Below are 22,987 nucleotides of genomic sequence, written 5' to 3' on the forward strand. Positions count from 1 at the left end.
ACAGTAAGGAGAACAAGCAGACAATGGGTATGAGAGCAAGGACTCCCACCTGTGTGCTAGTTTAAGCACTAATAAGCATTGGCACATTGAAGCAAGAGGGGTGGGCTTGGGGTGGGACACTTATGCACTTCAGAGGGGGCTGGCTGTAGGTACAAGAAACAAAACCAGGTATGAGCTACAAAGAGTTGGTTCCAATTACCACATCTAGGCAACACTGGTATTGGTGGTACACGGTTCGCAAGTAAACCCGCTCCCAAGGCTGGGTTCCTCCACTATCACTCATTCAAGTATAGCCATTTTTATTAAATTGGAGTCTTCTATCTGTAGGACATCTTTTTCAGAGAGACAATGCTATCACATTCAAAAGATTATTCCTAAAAATACACGGAATTTTTACATTATGTGTGTTTGGAATCCTTTGGGCTATTACATTTTATAAACTTTTCATGTTTGCCAGGTTACTTGCTAGTATGATTGGCTTGATGAAGGTTATACTACTCTTGATTTGTGTCAAATATCTGAAATCTGAAAAACCTCTTTGTACATTTTCTAAGATACTCAGAGACCATGGGGCCAATTGTGGGGGGGAGGGGGAAGGGGGCTCTTAGCCTCAATCTGGAGTACAGAGGTTGGGTATTGGTACTCTAACAGCAAGGGAGCAGAACCTAGAACTCAGGGCAAGACAGGCAGCTTGAATATAAGATCCCAGGGTCTAATGCTAGGAGGAACCTGGGTGAGCTGGGGAGACAGATGAAAGCAATGAGAATTTTTGCATGAGAATCTGGCACCCAAAAGGAAAGGACTTTGCTCCCCTCAAGCCTAATGGCCTTAGGAACTTTGGGGGCTGAGGGCTGACCTTAAGGTCATAGTGTCTGGTGGAGAAATTCTTCCTCTTAACTTTTGGACTTGGGGGGCAAGGGGGGGCATTCCCTGCATTGTTATCTAACCCTGGTCTCTGGAAAACATGGAAATTGCTCCAATGCAACTTCCCTAATTATAACCTCCATACTATCCCTTCCTTCCTGAAGAATGACTCTACTTGAAATGTGCATTATTTCCTGCCATCCTTGGCATGTGGCACAGCTCTCAGCCAGCTCAAAGTGGCAGAGGGCTGAGGGCAGTTGCTCCTAACCACAATACTACACTGCCTCTCACTTAAAGAAACCTGTGAAGTGTTATTTGGTCAGGGAAAATATTTTCAATCTGAAGTTTTCTATCCTATTTCAGATAGTTGGATGCATTTGTGCCTAACACCAAAAATATGAGAACTGAACAGCAAAGAATGCTAAAAATGAGGGAAAAAATTAGGTGTGTATATTGATTTACATGTTGTTGGTATTTTCATAATATAAAACAATAGTTGTTCCCCTTGTTCGGATCCAGACTCAACCATTTCTCGTGGCCTTCAGGTGCTCCTGTGAGACACAACCTCTCTCAGCCCTACTTCTCTGTAACTGCCATGTGCTCAGACTTCATCGTGCCTCCGTATAGGTACCTGCTCAACACCAGAAGCTTTGTCTAGTCTGTTCAACCTGGACAAGGAACAAGTGCCAGCCCTGGCCTCCTGTCATCTTTTTAGAAAGACTTGTCCCAAGTTACCAACCAAGCAAGGGAAAGGCCCTGGCCCAGCACAAACAACACTGGGAGTGGATGGGTTATCATCATTCAACCTCCACTTCTCAGTTTCTCCCATGACCACAGAGGCCATTTTCCTTCCACTTTACTCATGCTATGGATATGCCTTCCTGCCTGGCAGAGTGCCCCTCAGGATACGGGAGACAAGATCCTGTGGAGGAGGACTCAGGGATTACAGTCATCCCGGATTTCTCTGCCCTGAGGTGCTTCTCTAGCTCCTCCAGGCCCACTGCCTTCATGATCCTGGCTTCTGTTATGCTTGGAAACCCTTACCTAGCCTAGCCCAGGTGTGGAAAATTTTTCCCTTTGACTCAACTGAGGCTGGCCTAAATTTCGTAAAGATGAAACTTGTCTGGGTAACTAGAGGAAAAGGAAACCGAAGAAACATAAAAGTCAAGAAGCAAACAGTTCTAGGGCACAGGTGACCTAAGTGATGACTAGCTGTCACAGATTTTGGCTGACACTTAGCCCTTGTCCAACTCAGCTCTGTACTCCGTGTTGCTATGCCTCTGAGCCTTGGCAGACACACCGTGTGTATTTGGCCTATTTTGGTTACAAGCTAGACGTCCATTTTGAGCAAGCTTAAGCCAAAAAGCAGAATAGTTTGCTCATAAATTCAAGGAAGGGTTGGATATGAATAGTGGGAAAGGGCAGGGATGAATCTCAGAAATAACCAGAACTCAAGCATCAAGCATCACCATGCCTCCTTCTCTACAATATTTGCTTTTCTTTGGATGTGGACTTCACTTCAGAGTTAAGTGGCAAGAAGCTTGACTGTTGAAAACTGTCAAGCCTCACACCTCGTGGAGTCCATCATTAAAGAGACACTGCAGCAATTTTCTATATTTCGTATTAAAAGAACCTCAGGTTTGGCAGGGGTCAGATGCTCACACATAGTATTTAGCTATGGTAAGGGGGAAGAGTAATGTAAGGATGTGACAAATGTAGAGGTGGCATTTCACATCAATGAGAAAAACATGGACTATAATGTTAGACAAATAACTATCTAAATGAAAACATAAGGTTAGATTCTCTATTTCACGCAAAAAAAGCAAAAATATTAGAAGAAAATGTAGGAGAATATCTTTAAGCCCTTAGAATAGGGAAGGCCTTTTTAAGACATGAAAAGCAAAATGCATACGGGAAAGGAGGGATACATCTAAAACACACACCAGATGGGGTGCCTGGGTGGCTCAGTCTGTTAGGCATCGACTTCAGCTCAGGTCATGATCTCATGGTTTATGAGTTTGAGCCCCACATTGGGCTCTCTGCTGTCAGCACAGAGCGCCGCTTCCGATCCTCTGTATCCCTCTCTCTCTGCCTCTCCCTGGCTTATGCTCTCTCTCTCTCAAAAATAAACATTTAAAATAAATAGATAATAAAAAAATAACACACCAGAAATAACGTTAAAACTCAAGTGATATTGGTAAACATGTGTAATGCAGGCCAGGTATACTGGGAAATAGGCTTTGAGATGGACATTAGCACACAGGGAGCTTGCTGGGAGTATTCTTGGGAACAATAACCATGGGGTGTAATGGAAACAGGGTTGGGCAGAGGGTGGAGTGGAACAGTGGTGCAGTCACAACAAAGGCTTAGATGATCCTAAACCCACAGGGGGCTCTGGAACTGAGTTATCTTGGATTGAGGAAAGAAGGGTGGCCTTTATAGACCCACACTGCCCAGTTACTGGATGTGGACAGCTTCCAGGGAGGGGACATAACCTGGGCAAGGTGGCTCTTTCTGATGAGGGTAAGTTCTAGAGAGAGAGACTCAGCTGAGAGCTGTTAGCTGCCAACACTCTCAGCATCTGGGGTATAGGTGTTTCATTTCTGAAGCGGGGAATCTGGTTGGCATGCCACAGCATCTGCTGCAGTGACAGATGTATATCCGATACAAAAGTGGTAGCCATATTATATAAAGAACTTTTACTTCTCAATAAGAACAAGATAGAATACCTGACAGAGTACTTTCAAAAGATATAAACAGGAGGGGGGCACCTGGCTGGTTCAGTCAGTAGAGCATATGACTCTTGATGTTGACGTCATGAGTTCAAGCCCACATTTGGCATAGAGATTACTTAAAAAAAAAAAATAAAAGAAATGCATTTAAAAAAAGATATAAGCAAGGGGCACCCTGGGTGGCTCAATCGGTTAAGTGTCCAACTTTGGCTCAGGTCATGATCTCACAGTTTGTGAGTTCGAGCCCGGTGTCAGGCTCTATGCTGACAGTTCAGAGCCTGGAGCCTGCTTCGGATTCTGTCTCCTTCTCTCTCTGCCCCTCCCCCACTTGTGCTCTGTCTCTCTCTGTCTCTCAAAAATAAATAAATGTAAAAAAAAAAAAAAAAAGATAGAAGCAGGAAATTCACAGAAGAAATAAAAATGGCCAGGGGCACTTGGGTGGCTCAGTTGGTTAAGCATCTGCCTTTGGCTCAGGTCATGATCTCACAGTTTGTGGGTTCTCACAGTCTGTGAGATCTCACAGTCTGTGCTGACAGCTCAGAGCCTGGAGTCTGCTTCAGATTCTGTGTCTCATCTCTCTCTCTCTCTCTGCCCTGCCCTGCTCGTGCTCTGTCTGTCTCTGTCTCTCAAAAATGAATAAATGTTAAAAAAAAAAGACATTAAAAAAAAAAAGAAATAAAAATGGCCAATGTATCTTAGTAGTTATCAGGGAACTACAAATTAAAACAATAACAGTATCATTTTTCAATAGATTGTCAAAAAGGACAGAGCTTAGCAAATGTTGATAAAAGTCTAGGAAATAGGTATTTTTATATACTGCTGATATGAGTGGAAGAAATGGTGAAGCCATTTCTACTCAGAAAATTCTGCTTCTTAGTATCTATAGTAACATTAGTGTATATATGCAAAGAGGCATTTTTTTGTACTAGCAAAAAGTTGGAAACAATCGAAGTGTCCAATTGGGGAAAATTAATCTTTGATATAATCATACAATGGAGTATTAGTATACTTGCTTTTGGGATAACTACTCCAAAAATAATTATATTAAAAATTATACACACACATATATACATACAGACATGAGTTATTGGCTACATTGGTGAATAGGAGAATGATGGATGTGTGCAGGTGATAAGATTTATATTTAAAGATTACACACATATAACATGATACCATATATTTTCTGTGGGTGCATATGTAAGTTTGTAAAAGCACAGAAAAAGGTCTAAAATCATATCTAATGAATACAAAAGAGGTTGCCCCTGGGAAGGATTGATAGAACATACATTTCATTCAAAAAAAAAAAACCAGAATATTTTACTTGGAAATTAGAAATTAATGATTTCCTGCTGGTGGGAATGCAAATTAGTGCAGCAGAGTATGGAGTTCCTGAAAAACTTAAAAATAGAACTACCAAAAAACGAAACAAAACGAACTGCTATATAATCCAGCAATTCTACTTCTGAGTATTTATGTGAAAACAGAAACACTCATTCAAAATGGTATATGCACCCCTATGTTCATTGCAAGATTATTTACAATAGCCAAGACACGGAAGCAACCCAAGTGTCCACAGATAGATGAATGAATAAAGAGGTGGTGTATACATACATAGTGGACTATTACTCAGCTATAAAAAGAATGAAATGTTGCCATCTGTGACAACATTGACAGACCTGGAGGATATTATGCTAAGTAAAATAAGTCAGAGAAAGATAAATACCGAATGATTTTGCTTGTACGTGCAAACTAAAAAACAAAATAAATAAACTAACAAAACAGAAACAGACTCAGATGGGGCGCCTGGGTGGCTCAATCAGTTAAACGTCCAATTTCAGCTCAGGTCATGATCTCACAGTTTGTGGGTTCGAGCCCCGTGTCAGGTTCTGTGCTGACAGCTCAGAGCCTGGACCCTGCTTTGGATTCTGTCTCCCTCTCTTTCTGTCCCTCCCCCTCTCTCTGTCCGTCCCTTGCTTGTGCTCTCTCTTTCTCTCTCAAAAATAGACATAAAAAAATTAAAAAAAAAAAAAAAAGAAACAGACTCAGGTACAGAGAACTATCTAGTGGTTACCAGAAGGAGGTGGGCAGGTGGGGGGGAAGATGAGTGAAATAGGTGAAAGAGATAAAAAGGCAAAAACTTCCAGTTATAAAACAAATAAACAATGAGGATTTAACATACAGCATAGGGAATATAGTCAATAATATGTAACAACTTTGTATGGTGGCAGATGGTAGCTATCCTTATCACCGTGACCACTTCTTAATGTATATAAATGTTGAATCACTGTTGCATACTTGAAAATAATATTACACATCAACTATACACTAATGAGTAAAAATTAATACTTTCAGTAGACACTATGGGCTGCCACTGTGTCTGTGACTGGTGTTGACTGATTAACTCATTGTGGTGTTCTCAACCCTAGGTGTATTTAAAATTTTTTTTAAATTATTTTTTTAATGTTTATTTTTGAAAGACAGAGAGACAGAGAGACAGAGAGCAAGTGGGGGAGGGGCAGAGAAAGAGGGAGACACAGAATCTGAAGCAGGCTCCAGGCTCTGAGCTGTCAGCACAGAGCCCGAGGCAGGGCTCGAACCCACAGATGGTGAGATCATGACCTGAGCCAAAGTTGGACACTCAACCTACTGAGTCACCCAGGCTAGGTGCCCAACCCTAGGTGTATTTTAAAACATAAAATGCCAATGCCTAGGTCTTACCTCAGAGATTCATATTTAATTGTTGTATTCTTGGGCAAAGGTCCTTGGACTGCTGGTCCAAGGCAATCATGGTGATCACAATTCCTTTGGAAGTAATTAGTTATGGAAAATCATGTGACTCAATCATGGCCCATGGGATATGGAAGGATACTTATTGGTAACTTCTGGTAGAGGCTTCCACATTGACCAAAAAGTGAGACACAGGAAGACATTTTTTGTCTTCTTCTATTGGATGTTGTCATGGCTGAATATATCTGAACCCACTGCAATTATCTTGAGTCACGAGTGGAGCTGAGGTGGTCCAAAGACTAAGCTCACATGCTGAGAATGGTAGAGGGAAAGGTGGAAAGGACCTGGGGTGCTGATGATAAATTAGTGAGTCACGGAATTAACCAAGTCTGGAACTATCCTCCCTTGTGACTTATTGTTATAGGACACAACAATGGTCTTTATTGTTGAAATCTATGTCCTGATACAACATTATTGTGTTGGGCCATATAAAAATGCTAATGTTCTGCCAGTTTTTCCTTTTTTTTTTTTAGAAGGCTTTGTGCCCAGTGTGGAGCCCAGTGTGGGGCTTGAGCTCACAACCCTGAGATCGAGACCTGAGCTGAGATCAAGGGTTGGATGCTTAAATGGTTGAGCTCATCAAGGTGCCCCAAATTCTGTCATTTTTTACATATATTCCCCCCATCATTACTCCTGACCTAAGGCAGATGTCTTCCTGACCTACTTTCATCGCCTCCAATTTCCTTACCGGTAAAGTGACATTTTGACTCTGCTTTCAGTATATTTTTCTCCACTCCACAGATCTGTCATTTTTCACTAACTTCAGTCTCAACAAGTTTAATTAATCTAACATCCTAGTACAGAGTCTCAGTAGTTGGGACTATAATACTTTCACAGGTGTTTATCCAAGTTTTAGTTTGTGTATAATCTATTTTTTCTACATATGGATATACGGTATCTCTTAACCAAAACAATCAGCTGAGAAGATCAAAGAACACGACGTACAACTTGTTCTGATAGGAGGAGTAGATTAACTGCTATAACAAACAATGCTAATCTTTACTGGATTAATACAATAAAAACTTATTTCTTACTCATTTCACAGTCCAATGGGGTGAAAGTGAGGGGTAGCTCTGCTCCACGTGGCTTTCATCTCAATAAAATCACTAATTATGTTGTTGTAATCATCCAATATTTTATGCTCTAGTGGAAGTTATTATTAGTTACCTAAAGAATTTAAAAAATACAAAATGTAATTCTATTTAAAATCAATGTAATTTAAATATGCTTTCATAAAAATGTAAATTAAAGAAATGCAAAAATAAAAATTACTTTAAATGTCTTACGTTATTTTCTTCTAGAATATTTAAATTATATACCAAAATTAAAGGGCAAAATACAGTATAGCTATGAATATCAACATTTTAAATAAAGTTTATTTAAGTAAAGCTAAATCTTTAAGCTTTTGAAAATTTAATTCTATGCTTCGGATTCTTTGTCTCCCTCTCTGTCCCTTCCCCATTCTCACTCTGTCTCTTTCTCAAAAATAAATAAACGTTAAAAAAAATTTTTTTTTAAAGAAAATTTAATTCTATGAATTTTTATAAAAATAAAACTATTCAGGATTCTGGGGCACCTGGTTCAGTGGAGTAAGCGTCCAACTTTGGCTCAGATTATGATCTCACAATTCATAAGTTGGAGCCCTGCATTGGGCTCTCTGCTGTCAGCACAGGGCCCACTTTAGATCCTCTGTCCCCCTCTCACTCCACCTCTTTCCTGCTCATTCCCTCTCTCTCTCTCAAAACAAACTAAAAGAAAACAAAACACTATTCAATATCCATTTTGTTGCCAGTGTAAACAATGGATATTACACTTCGTTCTTGTTTCCTCTACACCCACATATCTATCAATTTAAAGGTAAAATGAATTGTTTATTATTTACCTTCCAGATACAAGTGTTGCAAACATACACACATTGGAATATGAAGAGATAAGAAAAAATACACTCAGCACTACTGAAAATGATACCCATTTTTTAAATGTTTATTCATTTTGGAAAGAGAGAGGAAGAGAGACAGAAAGAGAGAGAGTGGGGGAGGGGCAGACAGAGATGGAGACACAGAGCTCAAAGCAAACTCCATGCTGTCAGCGCAGACCCAGACCCGGGCTTGAACTCACAAACTGTGAGATCATGACCTAAGCCAAAGCCGAAGTTGGATGCTTAACCAACTGAGCCACCCAGGCGCCCCAATACCCATTTTAATGCAAGCATCTCTAATACTCATGCTGAGAAACAATGTGCCCAATTGGCCTTTATTGTCCCCAGTTGCTTCCTCTGTTCAAATCCTTCCCGAACTCTGAAGCAGCCATGACTTGTTTCCCTGGGGGCTTTTATAGTGTTCAGCACGAGAGCTTATCTTGAGGGTGTCAAGTTGTGTTAAGTCTGAACTAAGCACCAGAGCCCAAGTGACAGAGATGTCCATACATTCGGAAATAAATTTACTGCTTTTTAAAAATTTTATTATTATTTTTTTAATGTTTATTTATTTTTAAGAGACAGAGAGAGACAGCACAAGTGGGGAAGGAGCAGAGAGAGAGGGAGACACAGAATCCGAAGCAGGTTCCAGGCTCTGAGCTGTCAGCACAGAGCCTGACGAGGGGCTTCAACTCATGAACCCCGAGATTAAGACCTGAGCCGAAGTTGGTGCTTACGCTTAACTGACTGAGCCACCCAGGCGCCCCATAAATTTACTGCTTTTATGTGTGTTTTTGTGAAATGTAGGGCTTTTAAAAGTGCGTGACTGAGAAGAAGCCCTTCTTGCCGGGGTCTAAGGGCACTACTGTTCACATAGCTCTGAGAGGGGCACTGGCAGTCCAGCTCTGGGAATTCTCAAAAAAGAGGCCCCTTTCATATGCCAGGGCCCCTGTCTACCATAGAGGTTTAATTTCAATCTGGCATGAAAGAAAGATCGAGTGTTTACTGAACATATGAGACGTTTGCCTCATAAAAGTGTTTGAGTGTGATCAGACAGGACGTAACTAACTCAGATAGCATCATGATACTGTAGGAGGGTGATAATCGTGGGTGCCTATGGGTTGCCCAAAGCACCAGTGTTTCAAAGTGTGCTGTATGTCCACGCAGACTCAGTTTCTTGACTTCCTCAGCTCTGATCTTCTCCACTCCTCTTTAGTCTCCCTTTCCCATGACAAGGACCACACCTGGACACCTTGTCAACACATGAACTTGCCGCTCCTCTGATAGGTTACCTTCCAACATCCCAACCACAACTTCCTTCTCCAGCTCCCCTTGCCAATTCCCCTGTCCCATTATCACACCGATCTGGCAAAAGCCAAGCCTGGAAGAATCCAACTCTCCAATTTCTATATGCTACTGGAGGACATCACTCAACCTGGCAGGACCACCAGATCATCAATTGCTGGTCATCAGTGCCAGCTGACTTCAGTGCTACCTGATCACTTGTTCCCCCACAGTAAAGGATGGATCCATGGAAGCTTAGACAACTTGTGGGACCACCTTTAAGAAGAGAATACAAAATTACAGACACAAAATTTGGTACAAAAATGGATGTTGATTTAGAATGAGAAAAAAAGGGAAAAAACCCCCAACAAACCCAAACCATGAGCCATGGGAATTTAAGGTCCTCTGAGATCTCTTTAGGCAATTTACTAGCAATACTCGCATAAAAATGCTAACAGAAACCTGTCCCTCTACCCCCTAGCCCACAATGCAACTCTCCGTGACTCCTTTACTCACAGAGGCCCACATAAGCTTCAAAAACGTCACAGTATACTGCCTCTGAGCTCACAACACACACATAGTTCATGTCTTCTCTAACTTCTCAAGTTACTCAACCCACCAGCAAACCTGAGCTCTTAACAGGTGATTTTTCCTCTGACTTCATAGAGAACATGGAAGCCATTAGTCAGAAACTCCCTCCTTCTGCTACCAAACCAGCAAACTTATCTGTATCCCACTCATATTTTTTTCCTTTCCACCTTCTACAGCAGAAGAGGTGTCTCTCCATCCATTTAAAAATCTTCATATTGTGATTTTTAAAAAAATTTATTTGAGAGCAAAGAGCATTCGAGCAAGCAGAGGAGGAGCAGAGAGAGAGAGGGAGAGAGAGACTCTTAAGCAGGCTCCACGCTCAGCATGGTGCCCGATGTGGGGTTTGATCTCATGACCCTGGGATCATGACCTGAGCTAAAATCAGACTCAGTCAACTGAGCCACCCAGGTGACCTGTGAATTTTTCTTAACAGTTGTCTCCTAGGTTATCAAAGATAGAGTTTCTGTTTGGAAGTATGTTTGTTTACAGTTTGTTTCTCCTTGGCTCTTTGGAGGTGGTTTTCAAGAGTAAAAAGAGCCATGTGGAAACTGGAAGTCAACACTTACTTCCTTGACTTCTATAACCTCCATTCTCCTGGTTTTCCTCCTCCTTCTGGGATCTCTTGCCCAGTTGCTCCTCCTTTGTCTGCCTCTTAGATCATAGATTTCCTTAGGCCACCATCAGATCATTCATTTATTTATATATATTTTTAATGTTTATTTACTTGTTTTTGAGGTATTTGAGGTATTTATTTTTGAGGTAAGTATCTAAATGTTTGAATGAGGAGGGTGAATAGTCAATGCAGAGAAACCCTGAGGTTGCTAACCCCGGCAGCATGCATAACGGTAATAACAGTAATACCAATATTCATCAAAGGAGGAAGATCAGGTTTGTAGGTGGAATAGAATGTGTTCCATTTTGGACTTGATATTTTTAGCTACAGGTTAGCCACGTGGGTGACTTCAAGAAGCAATCAAAAGGCAGGTGTGATGTGGAAAAGAGTTAAGAGGGACAAATTTGGTTTAGAACTCAGCCAACCAAGATGACTGCTGAAGTTATGGGATGGTATGGGAGAGTATTAAATGTCAAGAGAGAATGGACAGAACTTTGAAGAATTTTAGCCTTTGAGTGGCATGAAGAGGAAGTATAGCCCAAGAAGCAAGTAATTTGTAGAGGAAATGGCACTTAAAATGAGCCTGAAGAAAGGGTTTTGATAATGGCAGACCAGAGACTGGTAGGTGGTGAAAGAAACAACAACATGAAGAAATGGAACAGGAAAGGATTCCACCGGAGAAGCCTTTTGGTAATCACATGTGGAATGAATTTGTTGTAAAAGAACTGGAAGTTTTAATGGATCAGTCAACATTATTACTGTAGAAGAGAGGATGATGACCAAGAAAAGGCCATAACCTTTGGGTTATGTGACTATTGATATTTGGTTGCTTGGGTATGAAGAGAGTCTAATAGCATTTGACCTGCTTTGTTTAAGCTCCAGCCAAAGATATCTGGTAACTCTGGAGTGTCTCAGGTTTCTAAACATAGTCCGTGGTCCCATATCCTAGATTTAGATTGGGTGTTCTAATTATCTGTGTTGTGACACATCTTTGTGCCATATCCATAACAGATAGTTTTCAGGTCCACTTTCATCAGTTTTTATTTGTTGTGTTTGTTTCTGAAGTTGCTGTTGTTGTTTTTCTTTAAAGAGAAATTCGAGGAGATAAGTTTCTGGAGAAAGGAGATAACGGCAGCAACGTTAAAGTCCATGGCTCAAGCATTATACTGCAAACACACGCTCTAAGAGGATGGCAAGAAAACAAGCTAAATTTGAGTTCTACTTTCTGCAAAGACCCTATGCTTGGTTTTGAAGATTCATAATTTGGTTGACATTAAAAAGACACACACAATTTGAAAAATGACGAATAGCTTTAAAAAACTTTTCAGAGTACCAAATTTTTCATTTACCAGACTGGCAAAGAGCTACAAAGTTTGGGATCTACTGAGACAAGGGTGTGAGAAAGCAGGCTCTGTCCTATATACTGCTGGTGGGAGAGTTTAATTGGTATGATCTCTTTGGAAGACAGCCAGCAATATCTGCCAAATGCACATATCCTCTGACCTAGGCTATTCTTTTTATTTTTTATATATTTTAAAATGTTTATTTATTTTTGAGAGAGAGAGAGAGAGAGAGACAGAGCGTGAGTGGGAGAGGGGCGAGAGACAAGGAGACACAGAATCAGAAACAGGCTCCAGGCTCTGAGCTGTCAGTACAGAGCCCAACGTGGGGCTCAAACTCAAAAGCCATGAGATCATGACCTAAACTGAGGTCAGATGCTTAAGTGACTGAGCCACCCAGGCACCCCTGACCCAGGGTATTCTGGACGAGATAATTCACTGCAGCATAATTTGTGGTGGTGAAATATGGCAATGACCTAAAATACCCAACAGACAATGGTTAAATAATTATGGCATATCTTTATATGGCCATGGAATACTTTAGTCATTGCTGTTTGTTTATGCAATAAAATAGCTCTGGAACTATACATTAGAAACTGGTAACAATGATGGCCTCTGGGAAGGCACTGGGCTGAGGGGCCAGGAATGGGAGGGACTTTTCACTTACCATTTACACCTGATGAATGTATAACCTATTTCTACCTACAAACCCAACTGAAGGAAAAAAGTTTTCTGGTGGTAGAGAGTACACTCACAGTTTTGAACACATTGGAAACTTGAGATAAATTCTAACCAAAGAGTCATTAGTTATGATGGGAATCATTTTGAGAAAGTTCAAGAATTGAAGGCCATCTGAGCTTCCCCACCCACGTTTTCTTTTCACACAGAACACAAAGCAAAAAGGAAGGGAAGGGTAAGAGCGAGACATCACAAAACAGTCATGAAGGCAAGAAACTGGTAGGACAGACACTTTATTGTGGCTTGCTTGTAGTAAAACATTCAACCCTTCAACATGTACTTTTTTTTCCCTGGAGACCACAGCGTGATGCTCAAAGGCCTTTAGCGTCATCTAATGTCAGTCTAGTCAATGGTTACCTATTTTATAGTTCAACTAATTAGAGGAAAAAGTCAGAAAAATCTGGTTTTAACATCCCAAATTAAGGGCTGCAAGATTTGCAACCCATTCATATAAAGTGCTTATGTTCAGTGCAAAGAGGGCAGACTTAGAAGGACAAGCGGATGCCAGGGAATGATGTTTCCTGGAAGACAGATGCATTGTATGACTCGAAGAAGGAAAAGCCACTTGACTTGTTAAACCTCCCCCAAAAGAGATCTAATATTTTCTTTGAAGCTTCTCTTCTCTACAGGACCAAAACTTTGAATCTGACAGATGCCCATGATGGTTATTTTTTTACTACCAAAAAACCTGGTTCAGAAAGAAATCCACAGGGTCTAAGCACCAGAGATACTGACTTTGGCTTCCAGTTCCTGTTTGTTTCAGCAGCAGATGTGAGATCAACAGACTGAGCTCTGGCTGGTGGGAGGCTCAGAGCTGCAGCTTTTTCTTAGGGCCCTCACTTGCAAATCCAAGTCATTGAGTACAACAGACCCTTTTAAAATCATGTCTGGGGGTGCCTGGGTGGCTCAGTTGGTTGAGTGTCCGACTTCGGCTCAGGTTATGATCTCACGGTCTGAAAGCTCGAGCCCTGGGTTGGGCTCTGTGCTGACAGGTCGGAGCCTGGAGCCTGCTTCGGATTCTCTGTCTTCCTCTCTCTCTGCCCCTCCCCCACTCATGCGTGTGTGCACGCTCTCTCTCTCTCTCTCTCTCTCTCTCTCTTTCTCTCTCCCTCTCTCTCTCTCTCTCTCTCAAAAATAAAATAAAACATTAAAAAAAATCATATCTGGTGTGGGAACACAAGCCAGTGCATATTAAAGGAGTACTTCACCTGGTTTTCCATCAACTGGACAGGACCATTTCATCATCCCCTTGTTCTGACTCTTGTCTGCAGACCCAAACCCTGATTCCCTCTGTGAAGACAGAGAAGTGTACTGCCTTCTCAATGACCCTAGGCCTCTGTGTATTCACCCTGTGGTCCTGATGAGACTGTAGAGAAGCAGGACAGAAGAGGAAGTGGATTCCTGACCATTTTAAGGAGCACAAACAGGCTGTTAACTCAAACAGGTAGTCTAGACATTTTAGGGCTAGGATCTTGGCTACCATTTCTCTTCCCAGACTCTCTAAGAGGGAGCCACATTCTCTCTTTCCTGCAGGGATATTCACAAAAGCCAGCTCTGTGCTTGTAAGCAAGCCCCCTGCATTCTTTTTGGAGAGGTTCCCCTTTCTTTCCCCACAGCATGAATGCAATGGTGCCCCTCTGCTGGTGAGTGGGGCTCTGGCCCCCTCACTGTCTGCACCCACAGCTTTCAGACGCCAGCACCTGAGGACGCTTCTGTTCAGACTACCTTCCAGAGACTCATGGTTACTCCTTGTGCTTGTGAGAGGGCACACTCGGAAGTTTTATTCCACAGGTAGCACTTGCCCCTCGCCATCTCTGAATTTTGGGGAGAAAAGGAAGAAAAGAGGCAATCCTTTTGGTGCTGCTCTATAATTCTTTGTAAAACCCTTCTAGTTCTGAGGAGCCATTGAGCATCTCCACACGGAGGGAACTGTGTACAAAGAGGATGACCCGGGTTAAGAACCAAAACGCAGGGAAGGTGTGCAGACTGGCAGAAGTCTAAAGTAAAGTGCCTCTTTTTGGTGGGGGAGAGTTTTGTTTGTTCAGAAATGCTTAGGCGTAAACATGAGTGCACAGAAGTGTGCACACACACTTACTCACGCTGAGGTAGAAAGAACTGGCCATCTCCGGACGACACGTAGATCCCACAGTTTGACAGAAACATGGCACTTGCGTGGCGTGAAAGGTCCTATCCTTGCCCAAGGTGGCAAGTAGGGTCCGATCCAGCTCTTTCCGACCTGGGGCAGAGCCGGGGAAGTCCCACTGCACAGGAGGGGAAAGGTAGAGATCATCTCCATCTCTCCTATTCTATAGTAGTCAGGCCTCGCTGCACACGGTCACTTTCTGGAGCCTGAGCTGTGGGTGCTCCGGTTGTGGCTCGTCAGAAGCCACTGGGTGCAGATGTCTTGCACTACTGCATCCCCACTGCTCCTGGCAGCCTGCTGCACCTGCTGGACAAGGGCTGCAGCCCGTGAGTGTTCTTGCTTCACGGCAACCAAGTAGGCAGAACGCAGTTTGCAACATGTCAGGTAGGCCTGAACCTGGCAATTGGGCATAAGAGACAGCCAAGAGGAAACCATCACCAATGCTGAAGCGACACACACACAGTTGTGTCAGAGAGCTTGGCAGATGAGAGCACTTCTCACCTACCAAATTAAAGTTTGGGTTCTTGTCTTTCATTACATCGTAGCAACTCTTCAAATATTCCGGATGTTAACCTATTACACTGTTATTTTATAATTATTACAAGTAACCTAAAAATTTCAAAAAGAAGAAAAGCAGGCAGGCAGGCAGGCAGAATCTGGTCTCTGTCTCTTCCTTCTGAGGCCCTCCTCCTCACTATCCTGGGCTCTCCAGCTTCCTGCTAGCTTCAGGGTCAGCACTGGGTCAGCACTGTCATTGACAAGTTATGATTTGATAGTTGTTTGGGTGATTATCTGATGTCTGTTTCCTTGACTAGATTGTAAGCCCCATGAGGCCAGGAATAGTGTCTGCTTTTTCTACTTCTTGTACTCCTGGTGCCTAGCACATGGCCTGGCATTGGCAGGTGTTCAATAAACATGCATTAAATGAATGATTGAATGAATGAATGAATGAGCCATCATATCTCTCCCTTACGATGGGCACAAAGATTCTTCCTTCACTATTTTTTGGTTTCAACCTGCTGAATTTAAAATCTTGTAATAGGAAGTTCAGGGATGAACACGTACACACACACACACACACACACACACACACAGAGTTAGAAAAGGGCTAATTAAGGGATAATCTCACACTGACTTGACTTTTGCTGTTTGGATCAGAAGCGTCTCAATTTCAGGTGTGAGGGGTGGTCTCTCCTGCACTCTGGAGACCTTCCATCTCACAAATCCCCAGCTTAATGGAGACTAGAGCCCACACCTTACCGGGCCCCCGAGCTCACCAGCACATCCCTGGTTTGCCAGTGTGCTACGCCAGCCAATAGCAAGGCCCTAACGAGTTGCCTCAGCTTTTACTAACAGCTGACTTTGCTGTGACAGTCCCTCTTAGTGGTTGGAGGGGACTCTTCTCTCTTCATATTTCATCTTCCATCTTTTTTGTCTTGGTCACTGAAGTCTTTCTATCTTTCTATCTGAAGCTCAGCTACAGATAATTTGCTAAAGCTAGAAGATGTCCAATATTCTCTAGGCTCACAAGTGATCATGATCAAGTCCTGCTGTTTGGGTATCTATCTGCTACCCCATGATGTTCACTCTCACCCAGGCCTTTGGCTCTACTTAGCACCTATGTATGTTAGACACGGTATCATAAGTTGTCAGGCAACATTCATACCTATAGGAAGAGGGCATTTTTCCAGACAGTCTGGAATAGGAACTGAATAAGGCTGGTTTTTGGCAAGACCTTGGCCTAAGATCACTTAAGTGCATTAGAATAAGTGCTAAGAAAAAAAAAAAACCCTGAAAAAGAACAACTGCCTAGATTTTAATGCATATCTTTCCCAGGGCAAAGCCTCTGTCCTGCTGAAGGGGAGGCTCACTGAAGGCTTGGAAAAGGTCTGCAGTCTGGGGATCAGGGAACCGGGGTATCTGGCCTGGCTGCTGGATTCTCATTATGATTCTGAAATAGTAATTCTCCACAATTCAGAATATCAGAATCCTATCCTATATGAGGTCATCTGGATGTTGCATGCATAAATGAAGAAATGCTAAGAACATAGTCTTCCTAATCCCTCAGCTGAAGAAGGCCTGGTAAATTCAGTACAGGGACTAGCAAAACTGCCATGGGAAGCAGTTCTGTGGTTGTATAAGAAGCCATGTGCCTGAAGGGTGCATGGGTGGCTCAGTCGGTTGGACATTCAGCTGAGGTCTCATGACTAGTGAGTTTGAGCCATGTGTTTTAGCCTGCTTAGGATTCTGTGTCTCTGTCTCTGCCCCTCCCCCACTCATACTTTGTCTCTCTCTCTCTCTCTCTCTCTCTCTCTCTCAAAAATAAACATTTAAAAAAATTAAAGGAAAAAAAAAGCCATGTGCCTGATATTAGTTTTCTTCACAAGGGACTCAGCTGCCAGATTTTCCTACTGCTAATGGCCAGGGCAGTCTGGCTTGGTTTTCCTAGGCCTCTCTTGGCCTGTGGGACTTCCTCTGGATGGCAGACAATTAGCCTGTAGTTAGGCACAAATAGGAGTAGTTGGGGACACTTCTATGCTGGTTGGCACTCCTTGCAAAAGCACTGATTTCCTACTCAACAGGGAAGAGATCACTGACCTCAGGGAAATGGCCTGTTCTGGAGAAGGAGACACTAATGGATATCTGTTGGTCAAGGGTTGGGTGGGGTGTCCTTCTTACTGTACAGGGTACCCTTTTCCCTCCAGGATAAATAAATGTCTGCCCACTTTGAGAACCTCATTCAGTCAACCTGAAGACTGATATGAAGGATTTCCTAGGACTCTCTCAGAAAAGCTCTGCATATAAAATGGAGATTCAACAGTAGCCTAGGACATGTTTGTCTTGGGGATAAAGAAATGGGAAGGAAAGGCTCACAGAGTCAATGTGCAGTCTCCCTCAGTTTTCTCCCTTCTGCACCTCCATCTGGGCCCCAGCTCCATTTCTGGATAACAAAGAAGCTGAGGTACAGGTTTTGTGGGGAGCAAGGGACAAAGGTGAAAAGGTGCTATTCAGGAGCAACACCAGGTTTGGAGAAAATTCTGCTCACCTTGTTGTCATCACTGTGTATTGCCTGGATCAGGACCTCCAGCTCCTGTGCAGAACAGAAATAGCAGTTGTGAGAGGAAGAAGAGTCCCCAGCATGGGAGCTGAGGCCCAATCCAGTTTTAGCCTGGTCATTCTGACTCTTGTTAAACTCTTCTACTTCTTCTTCTTCTTCTTCTTTTTTTTTTTTTGAAGATTTCATTTTGTAAGTAATCTCTACACCCAATGTAAGGCTTGAACTTCTTACATCCTCAAGATCAAGAGTCGCGTGCTCCACTGGCTGAGGCAGCCAGGCATCCCTTAAATTCAACTTCTGCTATTAGGGCACCAAAGGAAAGCTAGGGATAACACTAAGCTGGGGAATTTGAGGAGAAAGAACAGCTCCCAAAAGGCCTGTTCTTGGCCTTCATGAATGGATGTGGCTTCGTTAACTCCACAAAGAAGCCAGAGGGGGGCAATTTCATAGGCAACATGCTTCAAAGGCCATCTATAGACTCACCCTGACCTCCTCTACAATCACAGGGAGAAGCTCAAATTGGTCGTCCATAGACATTTCCAGGTGTTGCAAATATTAGACAATAGATATTGAGGGACACCTTCCAGGTATAGAGATTATCAAGAATTTTCTTTTCGGGGAAAGGCTGATTAGGGTGAGGCCACTATTCCAGGGAAGGGCTGATTAGGGTGAGGCCATGATTACAGAGGAGTCAGAAACATGAAGGGATCTTACAGAGTTTCAGTACATTATGAGTACATTATGGGGAACAGAAAAATAAAGAAAGGGATATGAAGACACTGAAACAGATAGAGGGGCAAAGAGGTATAGAAGTGAGCGCACCTGGGGTGGAATTCTCTTGAATGCTTCCAAGCAGTTGAGGAGGATGGTGTCCCCATCACTTTTGGCCGCCATGCCTGACTCACTGACACACTTGAGCAGCTGTTGGATTTCACTGTATTTCTCCCTCTCCACCAGCTGCCGGGCAGCTCTGCAGTAGGTTGCTGCAGCATCCAGCTGGAAGTCCTAGAACAGAACACGGAATGATGGCCTTAGCGTAGCAGAGGACATCAGCAAGGGGAAGGAAGGCAATATTTAAAAAGCTCCCGCTATGCTTGGTGTAGAAAGCCATACTGATTGTAGTCATGACAAAAAAAAATCACGTAACAAACAAACAAACAAAAACAAGCAAAAAATTCCCCTTTGGAATTAGGCAGACATTTAGAAACAACTATAAAAATCATAACCTTGGTATCTAAAATAGTATATTTAACTTGCTGCCTGCCATTTTCTGAAAACATTCTAATCCAATTTCCCAGTTCGTTCTTTCTCTAATGAGCCACCTTTCTCTTAGGAAAGGGATGTTGGGGGTTAGTATTTGCTGCCATGGACACTTGGTGCTCTATCGAGAGATGCCTCAGTGTTTGGAAACAGACCAGTTCACCAAAGGACTGATTTGCTGGAAACTACCAGATAAACCCTTTAAGTCAGGTCGTGGTCTAGGACAAGCCTCACCAGAGTCTGGGAGGAGCCGCAGCCCTGCCTGCCCGCCAGGGGTAGCTGCATGTGCAGAGACTTTTCCAACACTGAAATATGTGGAAAAGAAAGGAACCGGTCCGATCGTTCACGAAGCCACTGATCCTTGAGACACACAGTGTGCTCTTCCCACACCAGAGAGTGACGGTCCTTAGGGTGTCTGCATGGAACTGTGTGGTGGGGGTGGTCTGTAGAAACTCTGCCCCTGTGGTTTCAGTGCCTGCCCCAGACTCTCTCGAGCGCTGCAGCTGCCCCTGTGTCTTCTCACCACAAACAACAGGAAAGGTACTCCTTGAGCCAGCACCTGGGCAGATGGAGTGTGGAGGGGCAGTCCTTGCTGTCTGCGGCTCTTCCTGTTGCACAGGACCATCTCCCCCCACCTGCCACATCCTTCAGCCATGTTCCCTTCAGAGCACAAGCTGGGGCTGCGCAGGGGAACAGCTGTGAGGAGCTGTTCTAGACCTGATAGCTTTTGATGAATCTGTCCTTGGTTACTTGGCTTTTGGCAACGTGTCCTAGAATCCTGAATGTGACTCTGCTCTGTGGTAACCACCTCGACTACATTCATGACGTATATGTAAATCTGCTTTATTTTGGGATAAAAGTTTTCTGAAGAACAATCACTCATGGAACTGTGGTCAGGTGCTGACTACTCTCAGAATAAGTCTTGAGTGATTCAAGACATACCTGCAGAACACGGAATGCAATTCCAAAACCATCTTCCACATTTTTCCCTCCTAGCATGACCTGAAAAGGAGAGGGAAATGTGTATAAAGAAGCAATAATTACTGGAGTAGCCCCTCTATCAAGAAAAAGGGGCCTCATTTATTCAACAAATATTTGTTGAGACTCTACCAAGCACCAGGCACTAGGGATACAAGAGTAATCAGAATGGATTTGATCTCCAGCCTTCTGTGGCTCATGTCTTAGTGGGAAGGCAGCCATCAAACAAACAACTGAAATACAACTAGATGATGACAACTGTGATAAGCTTCTGAAAGAGAATAGTCTGTGAGAGGTCTGAAACATTCGTAGGTACCTTGCAGGCAACATCCATTTTCATGTGGTTATTTCCAAAGAGGGTTGGCAGAGGCAAGGTGGTGATTTGAGAGGTCCCAGCACTTTCACACCGATGTAAGAACCTGGTCACTTCCATCTGCAGCTGAAGTGTGTTCATGTGCCTATGGTGACAGGAGACACATAGTATAGCCTCATGAGGGCTTCAGGAGGGACTAGGGCCGGGTGACTGAGAAATCATGATAAGATGGCAATGGAAAAGGTGAAAGAAATGATATGGAGAGAGAAGAAATCCAAAATACCCCCTGATCAGTTACAAGACAAGATAGGGTGGTCTGGTGCCCTGTACAGACTAACTGCTGCTCCGTAGGAACTGGACAAAGTCCAGTCCCTGAATCAGTAAGTATTTAGGAAGCACCATGTGCCACTGATAACAACAGAGCTCAAGAGAGACATGAACCCTGCCCTCACAGACTTCATAGGCGAGAGGAGAGATGAATAATGAACAAACACACAAAATATCTAGTGACTGGGCCTATGAAGGCAATGAAGGCAGGGTGCAGCATTTACTTTGGATGTTGTATCGTAAGCAGAGGGAGTGTAATGGGTAAGCAAGTATAAAGACTGAGAGGAGGGAAGGGCTTGGTGTGCGAAGGAGCCCCCAGGAGGCCAGTGTGTCTGTCACTCAGCAAGGGAGAAGGGAGGAGTGTGCGAGGAAGATGGAGATGGGCCAGGCCAACACCTTGAGGACCTCTTCTGCCTGCCTACTGGAAGGCATTTGGCATGTAGTCTCATCCCAGTACTTCCCTCACTCTCTTCTATGAGCTCCTCTGTAGGCTTTGCGTGCTTGTACTGCACACTGTCACTCAGGAATGATCCCCTTTAGATGAGTGGTTCTCTTTCAAGGGTTTAGGAATGGACAAGAGCGGCTTCATCGCCAACAGACACTCCTTTCTAGCCGTTCTGCCCACCCTAATTGTTCCCTGAGCCATGGTCTACCTGGACACATCAGCTGCAGTCATCTTCTTTTGGAAGAAGGTGGTTTTCTTCCTTCTGGTGCTGCGAGAGGTGTCTTGGAGGTAGATCTTCAGGTGGTCCTTGGCTTTAAGCAACCACGAGAGTTTCTCTCCCAGTTCTGTGTAAGTCTTTGCTTTGTGACTGAAGAACCGGATACAGGTCATGGCGGCCCGGACTTGGTCCTATAAGAGGGAAATGAATGTTCAGATCAAGTGAGATCAGGGATATTGGAAGGTGGGGCTGTTAGGAAAATTCTGACTTGATTCCCATCCATAAAGCCTAGTCGCCAGCATGGGTTGAACAACTATTTTGTATCAGTTACTCCTAAGCCCAAGGGATTCTAAAGTGAACTGACTGGCTGGGCTCCTGGGAAGGATTTTATTCCACCACAGAAGAGATCTTCAAAAAAGGATACTTTTGCTTTTCCATTCAGCTTGGCTTTGGTCTCATTTTGGCTTTGAATGGTTCAATTTCTCTGTGATTTAGTGTTTGCAACCCTGGGACAGATTGGGAGAACCTTGTTACCTCTCCCTTCATGCACCTTCTCTAAAAACATTTATTATTCCTTATGAATTCTGCATTCATGCCTCATGCTTATTTCGAAATTGCCACAGACCTCTTTTTTAACCTTCACATTCCTTGAACTCTAAAGAATGCCATTACTGACAAGGTTACGATTTGTCTCTTTGGGATGAGAATGGAAATCCCAACACTATTCAACAATGCTAGAGAGCAACATGGATTTGCTCTAGGGTTGGTCAAATAGTGAAGTCAGGGATCAGATGACAGTCTTGTTCCCTCATCTTGCACAGTCTCTCCATTGGCAGGTTGTCATCAACAGATGTAGAGGGCAGGAAGGGGCTATTACCTTCATAAACTGCTGTAGCTCATATAGAATGTGGTAGTAGTTCTTCTTCTGTAAATGTTGGCAGGCAGCTATCAAGTACTTTCCCCAGCTCTCTAAGGTTGGATCAATGGATTCTAACAAGTTCTCCAAAGTGTGTAGCTTCCCACTTTTATAACTTGGCTGGAAAATGCCTTCTATGAAGACTTCTGGAGGACTCTCCTGCAGCAGGGCAAGGCAAAAAGTCAAGTATTGAGCCTGGTTCTGGCAGTCTCTGGGATCCACTCTGGATTTCCTTCCACTCACACACCTTCAGCTTCCTTCTACAGTGGTGCTTCTTAACATTTTACGAGTCACAGATTCCTTCAAGAAACCCACTCTGATGACTGCTCCCCTTCTCTCCTTTCCTGAACAGAAAGCTCCCTGACAAAGTCATCTACGCTCTCAGTCTCCAATTTCTCTCCTGTGATTGTCTCTTCAACCCATTCTTATCAAGCTTTTGCACCCATCACCTCACTAAAACTTCCCC

The 22,987-nt window shown here is 43.3% G+C and overlaps 1 protein-coding gene across 7 annotated transcripts in view; it reads right to left on the bottom strand.

Moving 5' to 3' along the window:
• Positions 1 to 22,987, bottom strand: part of ZFYVE26 (zinc finger FYVE-type containing 26) — a 92,583-nt gene that overhangs the window by 11,782 nt on the left and 57,814 nt on the right. For 4 of the 7 annotated variants that reach the window (XR_008299487.1, XR_008299486.1, XR_008299484.1 and 1 more), the window contains exons 36-42: positions 22,483 to 22,680; positions 21,597 to 21,796; positions 20,620 to 20,761; positions 20,268 to 20,327; positions 18,888 to 19,070; positions 18,054 to 18,098; positions 14,960 to 15,403 (exon numbers count right to left, since the gene is read on the bottom strand). Coding sequence is in view for 2 of the 7 variants with exons in the window: in XM_015068431.3 (XP_014923917.3) it covers positions 15,200 to 15,403; positions 18,054 to 18,098; positions 18,888 to 19,070; positions 20,268 to 20,327; positions 20,620 to 20,761; positions 21,597 to 21,796; positions 22,483 to 22,680 (1,032 nt within the window). In the remaining 5 variants the exon portion in view is untranslated. Of the gene's footprint in view, positions 1 to 13,081; positions 15,404 to 18,053; positions 18,099 to 18,887; positions 19,071 to 20,267; positions 20,328 to 20,619; positions 20,762 to 21,596; positions 21,797 to 22,482; positions 22,681 to 22,987 lie in introns of those variants that run through there. The other 3 variants (XR_008299485.1, XM_015068431.3, XM_053224602.1) reach the window with 3 other exon arrangements.

The sequence above is a fragment of the Acinonyx jubatus genome, chromosome B3 (genome assembly GCF_027475565.1).
Source record: "Acinonyx jubatus isolate Ajub_Pintada_27869175 chromosome B3, VMU_Ajub_asm_v1.0, whole genome shotgun sequence".
In the NCBI taxonomy this organism is placed as follows: domain Eukaryota; kingdom Metazoa; phylum Chordata; class Mammalia; order Carnivora; family Felidae; genus Acinonyx; species Acinonyx jubatus.